This window comes from Pyrus communis, chromosome 10, assembly GCF_041283825.1.
Source record: "Pyrus communis isolate YQ-2024b chromosome 10, ASM4128382v1, whole genome shotgun sequence".
NCBI classification, from domain to species: Eukaryota; Viridiplantae; Streptophyta; class Magnoliopsida; order Rosales; family Rosaceae; genus Pyrus; species Pyrus communis.
In genome coordinates, this window is record NC_142574.1 from 29,040,101 (window position 1) to 29,061,218 (window position 21,118).

General features: G+C 37.6%; 2 protein-coding genes across 2 annotated transcripts; one reads left to right on the forward strand and one right to left on the reverse strand.

The window, feature by feature from the left end:
- Positions 1 to 1,891: 1,891 nt before the first annotated feature.
- On the reverse strand, positions 1,892 to 6,487 carry LOC137728795 (MACPF domain-containing protein CAD1). The gene is made up of 6 exons (XM_068467561.2): positions 5,887 to 6,487; positions 4,475 to 4,713; positions 3,657 to 3,852; positions 3,298 to 3,481; positions 2,937 to 3,091; positions 1,892 to 2,792 (listed from the first exon to the last, which is right to left on the reverse strand). Exons 1-6 carry the CDS (start codon positions 6,178 to 6,180, stop codon positions 2,166 to 2,168), a joined length of 1,695 nt encoding a protein of 564 aa, XP_068323662.2. The 5' UTR covers positions 6,181 to 6,487; the 3' UTR covers positions 1,892 to 2,165.
- A 1,376-nt stretch (positions 6,488 to 7,863) lies between these two features.
- LOC137729722 (uncharacterized) lies at positions 7,864 to 10,537 on the forward strand. Its single transcript, XM_068468732.2, has one exon. The coding sequence runs from the start codon at positions 7,922 to 7,924 to the stop codon at positions 10,358 to 10,360; it is 2,439 nt and encodes an 812-aa protein (XP_068324833.1). The 5' UTR covers positions 7,864 to 7,921; the 3' UTR covers positions 10,361 to 10,537.
- The last annotated feature ends 10,581 nt before the right edge of the window (positions 10,538 to 21,118 follow it).

The window sequence follows — 21,118 nt, forward strand, 5'->3', positions numbered from 1 at the left end:
CCCAAGTCCAAAAGCATCTAGACACTTGCCGTTGGAGAATCCTTGTTTTTGGACACTACTATCTGCCTCTTTCTTGCAGCAAATTAATCATCCACATCAAGAGCATCATAGTTTCCACGTAAACATGATTAGTGAAATCTAATTAGAAACCCTTTAATTAGTGTAAATTGTCAGACTATACAAGTATGGGGCTTAGCGTTAAACAGGACTTGCATGTTGTTATTGGAGAATGGTCAAAACAGACAGCTGACAGATACTAGAACAAACATATCTCAATGGTTCACGCTGTATTATAATAAAAGGTTAGATGTTAAACACTGTTTAATACTTTGATTAATGTATGATGGTGAGGATGATTAAGTCATATGTGGGGCTGCATAATCTCATATAATCTCACGCGTAGCGACTTTGCCTGCTCCAGTCTCCCCTGAGCTAGAATATTTAATGGCTCTGCGCCAATGATTCCTGCGGCGTAGGTCATATGTCAATTTACGTACGTTGTATGAAAAAAGCTCTCGTTAACATCGCCTGCGGTTAAACCCGCTATCAACTTCGATCACCGCGGTTAAACCCGTTTCATGTCCTGAAAGGACCCTTCCACCCATGCATATGACTTACACGGAAAAACCTGGACATATGTTAGACGGAAAGATCCATTTGGACTGAGATTTAATAACTCGTTTAATCACGAAGACATCATAAAGAAGGTTTTTCGCCACAGGAGTAAATCCACACCACACCAGATGATATCTGCAATTTCGCTCATTTGGTAAGAAATTTCTGATGCAATCTCTCTCGCAACTGTTAGATTCACGTCGACGTCGTATGTTGGAGCAGACAATAATTTTCCCATACGGCATAAAAACTGATATTGAGATTACAAACTCATCCAACATCCAATTGTGTTAATAAGATTGTATTGAAGGACTACTGTTAAGTACAGTTTAGTAGAAGTGACTGATTAATCTCTTTTCTCTTTAAGGTGGATTAATTCTGGTTTGGCATCTTTGATGCTTGTACGGTACTGTAAAAGCAGACAAATTTATAAGTGAAATAAGTAAATGCATGACAGTTTTGTGAGGATTGGTTTGGTATTGCTGTATTTTGAAAAAAAAACTGCTTCTGTTGTACTGTGAAAATAAATAGTTGTAAAATAAAACAGCAGAGTGTTTGGTAAACTTTTATGTAAAATAGATGTGAAAAAAAGCCGGTTTTTCAAAGCTGGGTTTTGCAGCTTCTTGTTTTTGGCTTTTTTTTACCCAAAACTGTGAAAAAAAGCTGAAGCTGAATGTTTAACAAACACAAAAACAGCTCCCAGCTTTTTTTTATACCAACTTTTATTATAATCACCTCAATACCAAATTAGACCTGAATCAACTACTGTCTCATGATGCAACAACTCGCATATTTCACAAGAAGTTTTCTGAAGTACATACTTTCCATCACTAGGCTGTGGTTAGTGGTTACTATATATTGTCCCATTGCACACAAGCAATCAAAGAACTTCCCTTTCAAGTTTTCTAAAGAGTTATATGAATACTATTTTTTCCAACATGACAGTCACACTACAATATTATACCTTCAATTCATGATATATTAACTCTCTCGTCCAACGATATCACTGTGACTAAATTAGTAACACCTGCTAGACTAAAAAAATATTTCCAAGTACGGAAACTGTTCATGATGGGATTGAAAAACATATAAATACATGCATGCAAACTTTATAAGCAATCAAAGAACTTTCAAGTTTTCTAAAGAGATACGAATATTAATTTCGCTATGACGGTTACAATGCAATATTATACCCTCAATTTCTAAAGTATTAACTCTCTCGTCCAACGATACATGCATACAAGCTCTCTAGTCAACAATCATACGCAAGGGTTGATGTCACTGAAAATAGTACTTCATATATTACGTAAAAATAGTATATAATTATTCGGAAACATACATTGTCTTCTCAACCGATTCTAGAAGAAAACCCCTCAGACAAATAAGGATGTCACTTGAAGATAGCTAAGAAACAAGAAGAAGAAAATGTACAGAACAGGGGTCCCCTGTGCAAAGAATGCTGGACTATCAAATTTTAGTAAAAAAGCCTACAATTACTGTGGTTTTGGCGTGGGGGGGGGGGGGGGGGGGCGGGCTCGGAAGGCCGAAGATCAGTAGTTCAGCAAGGAATATTTTACGCGCAATATAATCTTTCCCTTGTCGACTCCAAGCTTAGCCCCGGTGACTAACCAATGACCTGGTATATCTTGCGGTCCCTTTGACATTTCTGTCAAGTCCACTAGTTTTGCTAGTTTGTCCTTTTTATCGTCAGAGCTTCTGTTGTTCAAATGCGATGAAGAAGAACCATCCGTCCTCTGTGCAGAAGACAGGGTGGCTGGGCTGTGATCCCAAACAGACCGCCTGATAGTGCAGCCTGGGACTTTGGAGAAGAGGAGTTTGAGGTGCAATACATTTTTGGCACCAAAATCCCAAACACCAAGCTGAGCCCCTGTGACAATGTGAACACCAGAGAGGTCACCAATAGAAGCCTCCACGTGCTCTATCGGTGCAGTGCTTACATGGGAGAAGTTTTTCCACTTGATTGGTTCAAACCAACGGCTGTCTTGCTCCTCCGGACCTTGCCACTTGGGTGCACCTATTGCCATGTGCGCATCCCAATGGGGTTGAAGAATTTTTGGAAGGGACACCAGATGTTGCAAATGTATAGCCAGTCGGTTCTGTTTGCTGCCTTCTAGATTTAGTCTAAGCCCTGTGACAGGCTTACGGCCTACTGTTACCTGCAGCGTCAAGAAACTTTTTAAGTTAAGGTGAGGTGGAAGTGGAAAACTACGAATTTAAGGAAATGAAAGCATCATTTTTTTCCCACACAATAATTTAATAATAATAGTCATCAAAGAACTAATGAGAACCAACAAAAGTACCTGATCCGGACTGACGTAAAGCTTCGGTCCCATCAAGCTGAACTGAAGTGATGTACACACAGGTTCTTTTCTTTGAAGATTATTATGCTCCGGGGCCCAAACTTGAGCAATTTGAAAATCCAAGAAATACTGCAGATCTTCAATTGGTGGCTTGTCTGGTATAAACAATGACAAACATATAATAAATGTTAAAAACACCTCCGAGACCTGAATAGATGGAGAAGCATGCTTCTAACTATATAACAAAGTTTCGGGTTCTAGACAAACAATTCAAACCAACCATAATTGAAATGATTTATCTGTCATCATATTGAAATAAAAGTCACATATTTAACAAAATGCTTTTTGTATTAGTTCTTACACTCTAAATATAATTCAATCGCGCGACTCAAGTGCTTTATTCCAGGCACTCCTTCAAGCAAAGAGACAATGGGTGTAAATGTCATGTTAATCACATCTGGTGCTAGTTGTACAGTTTCGGCCCACTTGGGATGACTCTGCTCAAGATCATCACCCCCTCTTCTCCTGAATATGACTGTAACATCCTGAAGGAGGACACAAAATTAAGGATATTCACACGCAAATCCATTTCCTCAAGAATTATTTCGAGAATGAGAGAAAAGTTTCGTGAGACTTTTAGATAAAACAGTGATAGCCAGATTGAATTCCTTGGTAAAACCTCACGCAACAAAAAGGAAAAAATACGCCCACGACACAAACCTTATCCTTGTATTTTAAAGGGCCTGGATTTGACTGGCTTTTTGAGTCCACAAACCTATGATCACCAATGTCCTTCACATAATCCTCAATGTCCCCTGCTGACAAAGGAGATAACTGGTGCTGCCTGATATAAACTACATCTCTTCCGCCAATAGTTGCAGACGTGACGATATGGGTACCATAACTCTCAATAAAACTGAAAAATGAACAAGAGGAGAATGAAGAAGAAGAAAATTCTGTATAAAAAATTCTGGTGTTTTACAGACCAACAGATCCAGTAACCTTAACAAAGAAAACACACTGCGGTATGCAACATCAAACAATGCAGTTTGGAGCATTTTGAATTTAAATTTCGATACGAATTGATGGGGCGCCATGTAACTATAAGAACTGCCCAACTTAAGGAAATTTGATTGATTATCCTTCTTGTTAGTGCATATCAAGTTTAGTTTCAATAACAGTTATTAGCATCTTTAAGTACATATCTAGACAATTTTCAATCAAGTATCTCGCCATTAGTTTGTCTTTGAGCATACAAAGGTCTAATAGTTAATCATTCAATTTTTCACCGAGCTCTTTAGTTGTATTTTATAACCCATTAATCAAAGTAGGAAACAGAATATGACAGAAAGTAGTATTAGACTGAGTAATCAGGTACTGCCAAGTTGCCTCCAGAAGATCTATTAGTTTAAGGTATAGACAGGAAATGAGTTGTAGGTATTAGCCTATCAACTTTGTTCATAATTGATTTTTTACTGAGAGGATTATAATTGAAAAAACACAGATTCATGTTTATACTATCATATTTAGTTGCTTACCTTGCTAAGGCTGCAGGATCCCATGAGTACGGAACAGCACGCTTAATTTCCTCATGCAAAACTAAATTATCCTTTTCTAGTTTAACTTTGTACAGGGGAATGAAGTATCCAATCATGGCAAGGGATTTGGTTGTTGCTGCATCAACTTGCCAAGAACCAGTGAAATTGAACATGGCATTGAAGCTTCCAAGGGGAACGCCCCCTGAAATACCCGATTTCTTGTTGAAGTATTCTGCCATCTGAAATTTCAAGCATCAAAGCCATAAGGTCACAAAAAATGTTGTATAACAACAAGGTAAAATGTTTTCTGTAATTAGGTGAAGCAAGTGGAAATCCAAATGCATGCACCAAATCCTGACCAAGTAGCAGGAGATACTGTTCATTCCATAACTGGGACGATATATTCCAAAGAGAAAATGTAATTTAAGAAACTGCAGATCTAAAGTTAGCTAGTGTTAGAATATATATTAACAGCTTGCTCACATCCTAACTGCTCAAGCTTTATGGGGATTGTAGTAACCAAACAAACTTTATGTTTAAGCATGTTCTCAGTAAAATTTTATTCTCTAATGCACCAAATAGTTTTAGCAAACTCTAACAGTGGAACTCAAACAATTACCTAATGCCAGAATTTTTTATTTAGCCATCTATCTGTTGTCTGATATGCAACATTTTCCCAGTTTTCTTCATGTTTTGCGTGGTAAATTGACTAATTACACTGGCTAGTAACCCACTTTACAATCCAGAACCAAAATATAAAACCAACACTGAAATATCCCATACGATTAATTTGCTGCTTGTGAAGGAAAATAAACATTCACTAGAACGTTAGCGTAACGAGCTCATAGTGCACTGTTCCGTAAGAGATGAGTAATCTATTCTCTGCATATCACAAAACAATTCAAGACAACCTAGCCTATAATGCTTACAGAAAATAAGGCTTCATCATACCTACGAGAATATATCATATATGGAGAAAAACAACTCAAAAGCCCGGAAGAAGTGAAAGACAATATCATTTCGAACTTTCAAACCACGCAACACAAGAGCAATTGAATGACAAACAAAATTGAATAACTTTAAGCAACCAATGTACGGTCATTCAATTTAACCAACTCCCACAAATCCAACAGAGCACAAAAACATGAATTACGATATCGGAACCAACGATTTCGCAAACAAATCAATCCCAGAACCATAAAAACCCAGCAAAGCAACATTATCCAACTTAAAATAAACCAAGATTATAACTTTCTGTACTCAGCCAAAACAATCCATGAAAATTCAAATCCAGCAGGTCCAATACTGAACTGAAGCTTCTGAAAACATTAATACAACAAAATAATCACAGAATCCAAATCCAAACTCACAAAATACAAAAACCCATCAACCAAAATTGGATGAAAAATCACCTCATGGAAGCTGCAGGCATGAACTTTGTCAATGGTCCTCTTCCCCGGCGCGCGCTCGACGTCGATCTTTCCCCCGATCCTCCCCCGATCTTTCCCCCGATCAGAAAAAACAAGATCTTTCCCCCGATCCTCCTCCAGAATCACGAGTCTCGATCCGGGTGCCCCTTTGCAGTAGAGAAGCCTGATATCGGAAGTGACGTCAAAGCCGCGACCCAAAGCTTGGATTGAGTTGGAGAGGGTGGTGGTAAGCGCGGCGGAGCTGGAAGTTCTTTCCTCCGCCGCAGAGGATTCCATAGAGAGAGAAGCAGCTTTGTCTTTCGTTGGCGATGAGAACGAAGAGAAGAAGAAATCGATGGCGTTGTTGGTGTTTTCTAGCTTGTTGGGGGAATCATTTGAAATACAAAAGTGCTTTTTGTTTTGGGGTTTTCCGCTGGCTGGCTGGCTGGCCGGCCTTTTAGGCTAAAAGAAGAGTTGGTGGGGATTGGCCTTCTTCTTCTTCCTCTTTGTACCAAAGAGCCGAAGGAAGGAGGGCAGCTCTTGCTGTTGACTGTAATAATGGGCTCAAAACGCGTATAATGTGGTTTAAGTACAAAAACAAATTGGTATATCGTATGGAACCGCACAAACTAAAGAGGATTCTCAGTTGACTGGTCTTCCTTGTAAAAGGCTTTTAAGTCAAACCTCTACCCAAAAGTCAGATCAAACCAAAGATCCTGCTGCTGCTAAATTTTTCAATTTAACCGTCACACTGTGTTGTTAATTCTAATGTCATTTAGATAAGTAATAATATATTCACGTCTATTATAACTCGTAAATGATTAAGATTTAATGGTGCAACGGGCAAATTTTGCGTTAGTACATTCTAATGTTTTTCGAGATGAAAATTTTCTTTAACCTTCAAATTGTAACTTTGAATTCCCTCAAAAAGAAAAATTGTAACTTTGAACAAATATTAGTTTACAAGTCATACTTGGGTACTTATGTAGTTATCTCATTGACAAAAAAAATCTACCGATCTCAAATTTCGCAACTATTAAAAATGCTTTCAGATAATCATAAGCATTTTGCAACTATTAAAAATGCTTCAAATAATATTTCAGTGTGTAAAAAATTAGAAACAAAATAAAAGGATACATCTTCCAAATGAATTTAGGAATACAACTATTTAACCATACCAAAAGGTATTTAAAACAAACAAAGAGTTGTCTCCTTTATTTTTCCTTTATTTGGTGGATTGAGCATAGAATTTGAAACAGAGAATTTTGGGAAGGGCCATCAAGTTGGACCTAAATATTATTGTGTTCATTTTTAGAGTTGTTGGGTGGCCGGCCCTCAAGCCATGTGGTCGAAAGCACTGATCTTTGGCTAAACTCTAGCAGTAGACTCGGATCACAGCCATATTAGCTCAAGATTTTAGTCAACGTAAAAGTTTTGAAGTCGTTTTTTAGGAGAGATTCTTACAATATCTGAGTTACATCTTATCTTTCTATCTCATGAATAATATGTTTGACAAAAAATTGATCGGTATTACATCTTATCTCTCATCTCACTCTCATTGTATAACTATTACATTAATGAAATTATATTTTTCATCTCTCATTCTCATCCATTACATTACCTATATGACCGAAATTTCTTATTTCTCTATCTTATTCTTTACGTGACTCATATGGTATACGGTAATAAAAAAAAAACGTAAACGTAATTTTTTACCCAACCAAAGAAAAAAGAACGAATGAAAATGAGACCTAGTCATTGTCGGTCAATCGTTTAGCCATCAGATGCAATTTAGGCAAAAGTTTCCAACAACTCATCATGTCCATTACCAAACAGAAACCCTAATTTTAGACATCATTCCAAAAAGCATCAGCAAATTGCTGGAACGAACCAAACATGCAGAGAAATTTTTGCACAGCCTCTCATAGAAACCTAACCAAAGTGCCCTCCATCTCAATATAACACTGCCTCCTCCCCCTCTCTCCCCCATCTCTTAATAAGCAGCCTTGGGCAAAACCAAGGAGGCAGTGGAAAAATCATGCAGGCCTATGGCTGCTTTCTAGTTAGCTTTTTCCTTTTCTCTTATTTTTCCTCTTTTTCCTCCGCCCTAACCGATGCCGAAGTGTCATTTATTGCACATCGCCAGCTCGTCAGTCTCCCAGAGGGCGGCGACATTCCTGACAACTATGAATTTGAGGTTAAGCTTGATCTGAAGTTTCCAAATACCAGGCTTCGACGCGCATACATTGGGCTTCAAGCTTTGAAAAAGGCCGTGTACTCGGACCCTTTGAAAACAACCCAAAACTGGGTTGGCGAGAATGTATGTGCTTACACTGGAGTTTTCTGCGCCCCGGCTCTTGATGATCCGGAAATTGAGGTGGTGGCAGGCATTGATCTCAACCACGCAGACATCGCCGGACACCTTCCTGCGGAATTAGGGTTGTTGACGGACATGGCCTTGTTCCACATCAACTCCAACAGGTTTTGTGGAATCATCCCCAAGAGCTTTAGAAGGCTAACTCTTCTCCACGAGTTTGATGTTAGCAACAACCGCTTCGTGGGATCATTCCCCGACGTTGTCCTGGAAATTCCCAACCTCAAGTACCTCGACCTCAGGTTCAACAATTTCGAAGGGAAGTTGCCTCCTGAGCTTTTCAACAAGGAACTGGATGCTTTGTTCTTGAATGACAACAGATTCACATCCACCATTCCTGAAAATCTCGGCAACTCCCCCATCTCGGTTCTTGTCGTTGCTAACAACCATCTTGAAGGCTGCATCCCCAATAGCATTGGAAAAATGGTGAACACCTTAAATGAGGTTGTATTATCCAACAACAAGTTTACCGGATGTCTGCCTCCTGAAATCGGACAACTTGCAAACGTGACGGTTTTCGATATTAGTTCAAACACATTCAGTGGGATTATGTCGAAAACTTTAAAGGGCTTGGAAAAGGTGGAGGAGTTGGATATCTCACACAACATGCTAACTGGGTTTGTTCCTGAGAGTATATGTATGTTGCCAAACTTAGGGAACTTCACGTTCTCGTACAACTACTTCAATGGAGAGACCCAAAAATGCGTGCCAGGTTCTTTGAAAGATGTTGTGTTTAATGACGCGAGCAATTGTTTACTGGACAGGCCAAAACAAAAGTCGGTTAAAGAATGTTATGCGGTGGTGAGCAAGCCAGTGGATTGCGATAAGGCAAAGTGTGGCGGTGGACATGGGCCTTCGAAACCTTCTCAGCCTCCAGTTGAGAAGCCAAAGACACCAAAGCCTTCACCTGAACTGGTTCCAACAACTCCTACACCCAAACCGCAACCACCCAAAGAAGAGACACCCAAGGAACAACCTTCAAAGGAGGAGCCACCAAAGGTGCAAGCGCCCAAAGAGGAGCCACCAAAAGTGAAACCTCCCAAAGAGGAGCCACCAATAAAGGTACAACCTCCCAAGGATGAGCCATCAACGGTGCAACCTCCCAAAGAGGAGTTACCAAAGGAGCAACCTCCAAAAGATGAGCCACCCAAAGAACAACCTCCAAAGGATGAACCACCCAAGACACAACCGCCTAAAGAAGAAGCACCCGCTCCAGAGTCGGTGGTTCCAATTTTCCCTCCACCAATTGTTCAAACCCCTCCACCAGAACCCTTTGGGCAAAGTCCTGTCATTCAAATCCACCCTCAACCACCACTAGTTCATTCCCCTCCACTAGTTGTAGTCTCGCCACCACCTCTAGTTCACTCTCCTCCACCATCACGAGTCTATTCACCCCCACCACCAGTTCATTCTCCCCCACCACCAGTTCATTCTCCTCCACCACCACCAGTCCACTCACCTCCACCGCCAGTGCACTCGCCTCCACCACCAGTGCACTCGCCTCCACCACCAGTCTATTCTCCTCCACCACCAGTGCACTCACCCCCACCACCCGTTCACTCCCCTCCACTACCAGTGCACTCACCCCCACCACCAGTCCATTCTCCTCCACCACCAGTACACTTACCCCCACCACCCGTCCACTCCCCTCCACCACCAGTGCACTCACCCCCACCACCCGTTCACTCCCCTTCACTACCAGTGCACTCACCCCCACCACCAGTCCATTCTCCTCCACCACCGCCCGTTCACTCCCCTCCACCACCAGTGCACTCACCCCCACCACCAGTCTACTTTCCTCCACCACCAGTGCACTCACCCCCACCACCAGTTCACTCCCCTCCACCACCTGTCCACTCGCCTCCACCACCAGTCCACTCGCCCCCACCACCAGTCCATTCTCCTCCGCCACCAGTGCACTCACCCCCACCACCAGCACCGATTCACTCACCGCCACCTCTTGTCCAATCACCACCACCAGCTTCTCCATCTTTGTCACCTCCTCCTCCCATTTTCTCACCACCCCCTCCAGACTTCGTCTTGCCACCGACCTTCGGGTTCCAATACTCATCTCCACCTCCGCCAATGTTCCCAGGCTACTAAGCGCACTACGATATCAAACTCGTTGCTCGGCCCTGCATGAAACTTTGTTTATAAATATTTACAACCTCACAAAAATACACCCACTTTTGTTAGTTGACCATAGCTCGTAATTCATGACATCAAAGTGTAAATCTTTTCATATGCTATTCAATGCAATAAAAGGACGTTATCGGCAAATTTCATATCCATTTTTTTTTTCTTTTGTTTAATTTGAAGAATTTGCTTGATGTGTGTGAATGCATACTACAACAAAAGATCAAGCACCACTACATCTAATTCTAGGGTAATTCTAGAGAGATCATAGTCTTCCTTGCATTTTCCATAATTCTATTATATTACCTTATAATATTGATTAGTTTTCTAGACCGTCGTAAAATGAATGTTAGCTCACATTTTTTTGGAAAAATGTGATTGAGTTTCTTCAAGATCTTTTATCTTCGTGTTAAAAGAAAAAATTATAATAGCTACGATTTAACTCTTAATTAGTGGTTTTTAAGTTGGGAAACAAAATACAATAAAATACTAACTGTCGGGGCCTACAATTGATTTTTGACAGCTATAATGGATTTTTGGCGGCCAAAACATCTCTTTAATATCTTACATGAATTTATAGAAGTTTTATAGTGCGGTGTTAATGCCAGAAAATAGGTTTTATGATGGTGTTTATGAACCTTTTGCAAAAACAATTGAAACATGATGAGTTACACCTCACAATCCTTGTAAGGCATGATTTGATATATGTCAATTTTTGTAAAGTATTTATTAGGAGTAGTTCAATTTTGTGTTGGGTGATGCACTCCGCACATCATTTTTTTTTTAAATCTTTCACATTTTGTAATTTTTGTCTTTTGATCATTTTTAATTCATTTGATCCGACGATCAAATTAAGACAAGTATGGCAAGGTAAAAAAGGTGTGTATATAACATCAAGACAGCTTCTGAGATTTTGGGAACCCTGTGCGAAATTTATGAAATGGCCCTTCCTTAAGATAGTTACAAAAAAAAATAGAACAATGTATTAATGTTAGAAAACAATCACTTAAATCAAAACGAAATTTATCACTCATTGATTGCAAGTTTACAAATGTCATTAATTATAAGTAATAAAACTACAAACATAACCTTCATTAAATAATAAAAAAACAGTTCAATCTTAATCAACCAAACATGGAAAAAAAAACTTCAAAACTCAAACTTTAAAGTTTCACTTGAATATATAACATTATCATATTATAAAGGGGCGTTTAGAATTAAATGCCTCGTTGTTCTATTTGTTAGATTAAACATCTATTCCTTTTAGAATTTTTATTAAACATTTTCCTACATTATTTTCGGTGCCAAATATTATAAGTAGCATTTTTTTAATGCAAAATTACACAATTTGCCATATATATAATGTACCAATTAGCTAATAGGTATCCAAATCTCCTAGAATCTAGTAGACGTATGTTTTAAAAATCTAAAACATATCAAATTTGATTTATTTATGCTTCTAACGTGATATATACTTATGTTCTTATTTCACGACCATTCTACAATCTTTTCGTGTCATTTCTTTTCCATTAGTTGATACTCTTCCGTCATCCTTTGTGAGTCATGTTCATTCCCTTTCTATTTTCATTTTATGCAAACCTCTTGATTTGAGTATTCATACCATGGTATGTTTGGAAAATAGATTCTAGTGGTAGATGATATGGGGTATGTTTCCATTTAGTATTGGTAGGTTTCTAGCCGATATGTTGGTACATTTTAAGTTGGCATAGGTACATTTTATATCTACATCGGCATGTTTCAATTTGGTATGGGTACATTTTTAGACGATATGTTAGTATGTTTCAAGTTGGCATGGGTACATATCCTATTAGCATTGGTACGTTTCAATTTGGCATCGATACATTTCAAGTCATATCAGTACATTTCAACATGGCATGAGTACAATTAAAATTAAAATTAATATATTTAAAATTGGTTTCAATTTAAAATTCACATTCATATATCTCATACTGGATGACATTAATCTCATTCCAACTAACCCCTTTTGTCAACAACTTTTATACAAATTATATTGTAGTACAATATTTTAATTAAAAGCACTTGTTTTCTATTGCATACTACACAACTATGCAATCACACTAGAACTCAACAAGATAAATGTAGCGTCCATGGTGTTTTGATCATGTTGGATTGGCTATCTCCATTTTTTTTGTTGCTGTAAGTTTTTTTTTGTGATCAATGAAATTTTATTATAGAAAAATAAATGTTAAAAATTCAAAAATTAAGAGATAATATTGATGATTTAATAGTTAATATCTATTCATTATCCAACATAGGGGCATAAATTCTGACACGCCAAAAAACCTCTATTAACTAACAAGATTAAGTAGGAAATCAACATATAACATTTTTCATTTAGAAAAAAACTAATTAAAATAAATTTAAAAATGCCTAGGTGGGACATTCTAATTTTCTCTATAATAAAATTGAAAAAAATATTGTTTGTAGGGTGGTATTATTGACACTCAAATTATCTCATTGTACTCCAAATTTTAATATTTAGGAAGGAAAAAAAAAATATTCTTATAAAGGGTGCACAATGAGATTTTAAAGTGCTAAAAAAAACAAAATTTCAAATATAGAACATTATTACATAATATTAGATGCCAAAAATTTTGGGATCCCTTCAAATTTGGGGCCCTACCCGACTACACATTTCGCTCTCCCCAACGCCCCCTCTAGATAACACCACCCTATTGTGTTATTGTTGAAATATGCCTTAACCCACCCATGGGCTTTGTTCCTAGGCTCAAGAGACACCTAAGGATGGTGGTAGTTGACGGAAAACCTTTCAGAATTGGTGGATCGACGACACTGCACCCATTGGTGCGGGTTTCACTAAATCAAATCCAATTTCCATCAATTTTAGGTTGTAATTGGTAGAGGGAAGGTTGTGGCGTGTTTCTCAGGTGTTTGTTTGACATGGTTCGCCGTAAAATCGACGAAAAACCATCGGAGGGGGTGAAGGGAACCGAGTAGGGTCGCATAGAGAAACCGGGTAAAGGGTGATCTGGTACTCCTTCTTTTTCTTCCTTCCCTCCTTTCTTCTCTTCTAATTGGTTCCCTCCCTTCCCTCTCTCCTCCCCATTGGCCACCCTTCCCCCTCATTTCTTTCCTTTCCCTTCTTCTGATTGGGCAGTTTTTCCCCCTCTAGTTATAGCCTTCCATTTGCCTTAAAAGTGACGGGAAGGCTCCCAAATTTTATGGAGCCTTCTAGCAAATGGAACAAAGTTACCATTTTACCCCTAACCTTTGCTCGTTTATATTTTATTCGTTATAGCTCCAAATTACGTTTCGTTTGTGCTCACGTGCTCGTATCGATGAGTACTATCCAAATATGTAAAGAAAAGTAGGAAAATATATGCAAATAAAATACGTCCTAAAAAATTCTGTTTAGTCCATTTATGGCGTTTTCGTCCTTTTATTGAAATAAATTTATGCTCCGCAAATATAAACACATCAATAATAATAATACAAAATACGTAATTTTAAATAGTGAAATCCGGGGACGGGATTTCACACGAATTCTTCTGATCTGGGCTCCAACAAGAAAGAGGACGAGCTAGGCTCCGATGAGGAGAGGGATAGCAATTCCGATCTAGGCTCCGATGATAAAATGTTGGTTCATTGCCGTTGAAAATATTTAATTTCTGGGATTTTATTTTGGTTGGTGAATTGATGAGTGGGTTCGCATGGAGGGTGGGATTTGATGAGATGGGGAAGACGGAGAAGACTAGGAATAGACGTGGCTTTTTGTTATTCCTTATTTTATTATTATTTTTTAACTTTTGTCTGTGTTATGATGTTTTATTTATTTGTTTATTTTCTGTTTTTCTTCCTTTTCTACATTTTAACAACAATTATTTTGTGAAATTATTTAAAAAAATTAGGGAAATTTTATTTAAACCTATGTAACATCTTTCTACACTCAACTTACTTTTTGCATCCATTTGATTTTTAACTAAACTATCAATATCTCTTTAAACCCAAATTTACTACCTAAAATACTCTTACAAACCTAATCCAATATGCAAATTTACCTTTACCCCCATTTGACTCTTAACTCTATTAATGATATTGTGCATCCATCCAATGATTTTAGCTTTTGAAAAGGTATCAGGCAAGGGAAGAGGATCCTCTCCGGATCCACTTTGTGGGGATCCTAGGGATCCCACATCCTAGCCGTTCATCGTTTATCGTGCAGTCAGTTTTCGTTAGGTATTATTTGTGTTTAAGTTTAAATAAAAAAGTCAAATGATTTTTTACAGCACGATACACGATGAGTAACTAAAATGTGAGAATCCTTAGGATCCAATTCCTCAGGTTTAGCAGGTGGATTTGTTAGCTATTTAATTCTTTATCCGAAGTGATTGTGGACGACTCATTTCTTAAATTAGTGTCTTCAAGCATTGATTAGTTACAAGAAAAATGTAAATCATATTGGAGGGCATGTGGACACAGGACAACAACAACCATACACGTACTAGCAACAGCAGCAGAAATCGTATTGGAGGGTGTTTTGGGGTGCAGACAGACTCCGGGAGAGTGTCCAATTTGTTGTTGCAGAAAGTTTAACAAAGGCTACTATGCGGGATTGATGAAAAAAAAATTGAAACTCAAATACTCATCTTCTAAATTCTAAAATAAGTTAAATTAAATGAATAAAATATCCATAAATCGAGTCATACCTTAATTTGATTATTTACAACTTCAAAATCACCATCTATTAATAAAAAAAGGCTTTATATATTACCACCCCACAAAATGTTGGATACACCCCACATAAAAATTTAATATTAAATAACTTATTTATCCTACTATGCAATGACAATTTTGACCTTATTAGGTTAAAAAAAATTATATACACCCCAAATCACTTTTTACGTATTATTTATCTTCAACTATCAAAACCCCTATGACCCTCTATTGTTGAACAAAACCCTAACCAATGAAACTACAAACATGTTGATTGAGAAAAAATTATTTTTGACGAATGAAACACGAAATCGATGTTTTAGAAGCTTCACATGAGGTAAGACTTCATATTATTTATTGTTTTAGTGATTTTGTCGACATCGATAATTATTTAATTTTGCTTTTGATGTGTTATTCAAGCTTCTATGTTCGTATTCATCTTTTACGGATCACAAGGATTACATAAAGAATTAAACACCTAAAATTACCACCAAATATTAAAAACAAACGACATGGGTTTTAATGATGGAATTGAAAACAACCCACACATGCTTTAAATATCATGCGGTATCTTTTGTCAAAATTTTAATAGGCATTATTTGTCCAAATTAAAATGTGGGGTGTATGGAAAATATGGGGTGCATATAGAAAAATGAAAGGTGTATATTAAGAATGTGGGGTGTGAGGGTATTATGGAGAAGTAAGTGGGATGTATTAAGATAATTTTTAATTGAAAAACCAAATGTGGGGTGTATTAAGTATGTGAGGTTTATTCAACAATTTGTGGGGTGTTAATATAATAAGCCTAAAAAGAAAAGCTTGTTTTTCTCTATAAGAGCTATTAGGGTTTTAGCCGAAATGAATGTAGGATAAACAAAGAGTGATGCTAGGGTTTAATTATAGTATGTGAGTTTATTGATAAATTTGAGTTTTATTTTTAATTTTATTTGGTACTTAATAGTAATTATGCAATATATGGTAAAATAGACAATTAACATTTAAAATTTAAGTTGGGTATAGAAAGAAATTATATGGGTTTAAATTTCCCAAAAATTATTATTGTCCGACGTGTTATTTGATGCACTAATTAATCTGATAGAATACCAAACGCCCAACTAATTTAGGCAGTACTATCTAACGACTATTTATTTTATCCGACTGAAATAGTCAGTATAGTCTAAGCTGCCAAACGAGGCCATCTACCTCTATCAAAGGTTCTTTTTGCTAGGATTTTGTGGTTGCCCTATAACGTAAGTGCAACATCCCACATCGCCCAGGGGAGTGGATCATGTAAGCCTTATATGTATATTCACATCTCTACCTAGCACGAGGCCTTTTGGGATCTCACTAGCTTCGAAGTTCATCGGAACTTTGAAGTTAAGCGAGTTCGCGCGAGAGCAATCTCAAGATGGATGACCCACTGAGAAGTTCTCATGTGAGTTCCCAAAAACAAAACCGTGGTTGGGGCCCAAAGTGGACAATATCGTGCTACAGTAGAGTCGAGCCCGAGATGTGATGGGAGCTCGGAACGGGCTGTGACAGTAAGTATGTCATACATGCCGTATTTTAACACTAAAATGAAGGTATCATATATGCTTCCATCGTTTTTTTCAACCTTCGTGATATTATTATGGTTTTATAGGTATACACAACATATGAGTTTTTTTTTAAAAACTATTTTATTAAAAAAAAAAAAAAGTACTTTCGTAGATAATTGTAAGTTTGAATATGTATAAATATTTAAAAATGTAAACTTATGTTGCTGATGACACACCTCGATCAAGATCAAGGCATGCTGGCCGTCATGTGGAAGTGACGTAACCATGTGCACAGTGCAGAAGCTAATAAAATAATAATAAAAGTATGAATAAATAAAAAACCAGCTTTACACAAAGTAAGAACATACATGTGCAAGCGTAAGTGTGAAAAACAAAGTTCAGAGCTCGAAGACCTAATGCAGTCCGGGAGAAATAACCCTACAAAAACACACCCAAAGGTGGTCCTACACTGGTGATAATCTGTCAGATATGTCGGGGAAATCCTCTGGGGAGCCACCAAAAGTGCTAGCCAACTAGAACCTGGAGGGGCGCAAAACAAAAAATGTGAGTGGGTAAAAACAAAGTTTTTCAAAAACCATTTCATAAACAAGGTTCTAACCCCTCGCCGTAAAACCTGTGTACTTCCCAGAAAAATAGAATATACATATATATAAGTCATGCTCAAAAATATGTCATGCCAAATGCCTCGAATAAATGCAAGTGCTCAGGAAAATGTGAAAATCAATGCCATGAATCTGTCAGCCGGAGTCACCTAACGTGACTTGTATGGCTAAATCTAGAGCTCAAATCTCCATCTCACTAACTGTACCTGCACACGAGTCGGAACCACCTAAAGTGGTCTGTACGACAAGACTGGGTGTACAATAAGTACGCTCAAGTGCTACGATCACGTGAAGGCTGGGCGAATAATCGCGGGTCACCTACGAGTTGGAACCACCTAAAGTGGTCTGTACGACAGGACTGTGTACCTAACTTGGATCCAAGATAAGCGTGTGGTGCGGGAGGTGAACATCACGTGAAGGACTGTGCCCAACTCTGGGCAGGAGCACTAACACCAGGGTTGCAGGTTATGAGCTTTCTATGCATCTCAAATCACTACTGAACATAAACATAAATCATAACTCACCTGGTACTTACCTATGCGTCCGCAACACCAACACATATATAAATATGCAACAATAATGCATAAATAACTGGGCAAACAATATACGTGGCATATAAACATATAAACATTTCATTTCACTTTCTGGGAAAAGCATAAGTATATAGGTATATACGGAAAACCAAAAGCCCACTCACTGGTATGTAGAAGGGTCGTAACCCCCTTGCCTCGAGTGACCGCGCTCGTCCTCGGGATAGGTCTCACCTATATGCAAAACAACTATAAAAACGTTAAATTTAAAGCACATAACCAACATTATGAAATAACTTCTCATACAATACTCAAATGGGGTGTATGAATACACCAACGTGATCTACTCAACCTTAGGAACATCCCCATATTTTTAGAAAAAATTTCCACCGCCGCACTCGCCGGCCAAGGCACGGCCACACGCGCCGCTCACGCGCAAGCACGTGCCTGGCACACTGACGGCGTCAGTTAACGCCGTCAGGAATATTCCATTAAATCTGACAGATTCCGTTAACGCCGTTAGGAATATTCCGTCATCTTCTCCGGCGAAGCTCCAGCGCCGTCGTCGGCGCAGGAAAATCGGGAAAACTTTAAAACCTTGTATCTCACTCGTTTTTCAACCAAAATTTCACAAAATTGGTACCAAAATGAATCTTACAACAAGAGGAACAAATCCATACCACTTTCAAGCACTAAAACACACGGAATCTCGCCGGGAAAACACCACCAACTCCGACCAACCTTGTAACTCACGATCCCGACGTCCAAAACCTTCAAACGAAACACCCCGAGCCTCCTAAGGACCTCACCAAGCTTCCTACAAGCTTGAAATTCCCAAAAACACAAGAATTAACGTGTGCATGAATAATGACCAAATCGGGGTATCCCGAGTTCGACGTGAAAACGAAGGTATCCTTATCTGAAATGGGTATGGTTGAACTCCCAAGGACCTCACGAGCACGAATATGTAATTTGTTTCCTCGATCTGTGAAAGTTTGGATGATTTTGGTTGTGTCTGTACATGTGGGGATAGAAATGGGAAAGAGAGAGAGAGAGAGAAATGGACATGGTACGAAATAGGGAAAAGGGTGAAGGGATGTGGGAAGGTGTGTGTGGTCCAGAACCAGCCAAACAAAACCCAAAACAACCACACAACGAAACCAACATGCTAGGGGCAAAATCGTCATTTCACCCCTACGGTTCGAAAATCTGGAACGGACTGTCATAGCTGATGCATTAGTTAAGGAATTTAAATATATTCTTTGTTACCTCAAAGAGTGAAATAGGCACAAAAAAATTGAAATTGGACAAGAAAATATAATTGAACTCTTAAAATTTAGCCTATGATTTTGGACCATCTAAAAACTCATTTTCGTAAAATATGTGATAATTCTATTTCTGCAAGATCTTCCCATTAAGAAAATTAATATAAATTATTTGGAAGCGGTCTTACAATTTATTGAATCTCATAAGTTATTTTTTTGTTGTAATTTAAGTTGGAAAACTCAAAAATTAAGTAAACTAGCAAGGCCTAAAATACATTTCGGAAGCCAAAACGGTTTTTTGGTTGCCGAAACATCCTTGGAATGCCCAGTAAGAATTATAACGGAGCTTACAGTGCAACAAAAATGGCACGGAAATTGATTATACTGTAGAACTTTGCAGAACCATTAAAACTTGGGAGTTTTAATGAAACACTTCTGATACTGTTCATTTTTAACGAAAAACCGTTTTTTTATCTTTTCTTGGTACTATTTACTACACCTTTATTTGTCATTTTTCATAAAAACTAAAGTTTTTTGAAACTTTTCGTCAATTTTCCTTTAAAACTTAAGGTTATAGCTCACAATATTTGTTAAAAATACAATTGTTGAGTACTTGAGTTTTAGCATCGTTTTTGCACGCACATCACAAAAAATGTTAGGTAACGGGCCTACCATTTGGTGACTCTTATAAGTGATTTTTATAACATTTTATGATCAATGCCGGTTCTGAGGGGGTGCAATAGATGCCACCGCATAAGGCTTCCAAATCGGAAGGGCCCCAGATTTTTCAAATTTGCATGCATTTATGTATATATAGTAGTATGTGTAGAATATTACAAACTTGAGTCTTAGTGCAAGTGGTATTATTGCTTCATTATAGCGGCCTAGGAAATGGGTTCAAAACTCATCTTCATCATATTTTTAGTTTATTTTTATTAAATGCATAAGCTTCTACAAAATAATATGAAAATTTCACACAACAACTACCCTCTAAATAGTTAAGAAAAAACAATACGTCACTTTTCTACTTGTTGATTTGTTAAATTGGTTTGTACTTTTAGAATTTATAGAAGTTCAATTGAAAACTCAAATTATTTTTTTGAACAAAAAAAAATAAAATTCTTAGTGTTTTTTAAGGTCTCCAATTAGCTTTCGAACAGGGCCCTGTTACGATGGAGAAATGGAAAAATCTATAATAAAATAGTGGGATTTGGAGCACATAAGTTTCCGACATCAATTAAAAATTTTCAACGGCCAATGTGTAATGTTCTGCATAGGTTACGAAGTTTTTATGCGGCGAAACTGACACAAAAATAGAATTTTCTAGAATTTAATAAAACCGAGTAAAATGATAGCCTACAATCTTTGTGAGCGATGCTTTATTGAGTTTTCATAAGATCGTTTGCCAAAAATGTTAAAAAAAAAAAAAAAATTATAGGCCACTTGGAAACGGTTCTCCAATATAAATGTGGAATAAATAATGATGTTAAAAAAAATAAACAAAGTAACTTTATATTGACGTGTCAGTATTCCTCCATCATTTATTGATTAACACATATAATGACATTTAGCTCAAAGTGTAGAGCGAAAAAAAGCACTGAATCATTTTGTAAAGAAAAAGAGAACCAAGAATATGAATGCCGTCGAAGCTGTTTTTGGTATTTGTTGTTCTCGACAGGTACGAATTGCAATGCATTTTTTGCTTATGTTCTCTGCATAGTACTAAGTTAATAACCAGTTCATGACATTCTGTTGATTTACATAAAAAGCATGGCCAAAAGTTCAGTGATAATTTGGATGAAAATATTTTGTTTTAAAAAAATGTTTGTCCGGGGCTTGTAACTCCAGCTACTAAAAGTATTTACCTTTATAATCGAAACAGAGTCGACTTTAAAAGTGTGCAATATGTGCGACCGTATAGGACCCCAACTTTTTAGGGCCTTGAATTTTAATAACCTTTTGTGACAGTAGTACATGTTCTTAAGACGCGGGAATATTGAATACAGTAGTGCTTAGCTGAGTTGTCAAGCTTCCATTATTTTCGAATCCCTGC

Bases quoted from the DNA above. Each gene is read 5' to 3' on its own strand.
- LOC137728795 (XM_068467561.2), bottom strand. From the start codon at position 6,180: ATGGAATCCTCTGCGGCGGAGGAAAGAACTTCCAGCTCCGCCGCGCTT. The intron at 4,714-5,886 runs GTGATTTTTCAT...TTGAAATTTCAG, and splicing joins ATGCCTGCAGCTTCCATGAG to ATGGCAGAATACTTCAACAA. The intron at 3,853-4,474 runs GTAAGCAACTAA...TTCATTTTTCAG, and splicing joins GATCCTGCAGCCTTAGCAAG to TTTTATTGAGAGTTATGGTA.
- LOC137729722 (XM_068468732.2), top strand. From the start codon at position 7,922: ATGCAGGCCTATGGCTGCTTTCTAGTTAGCTTTTTCCTTTTCTCTTAT.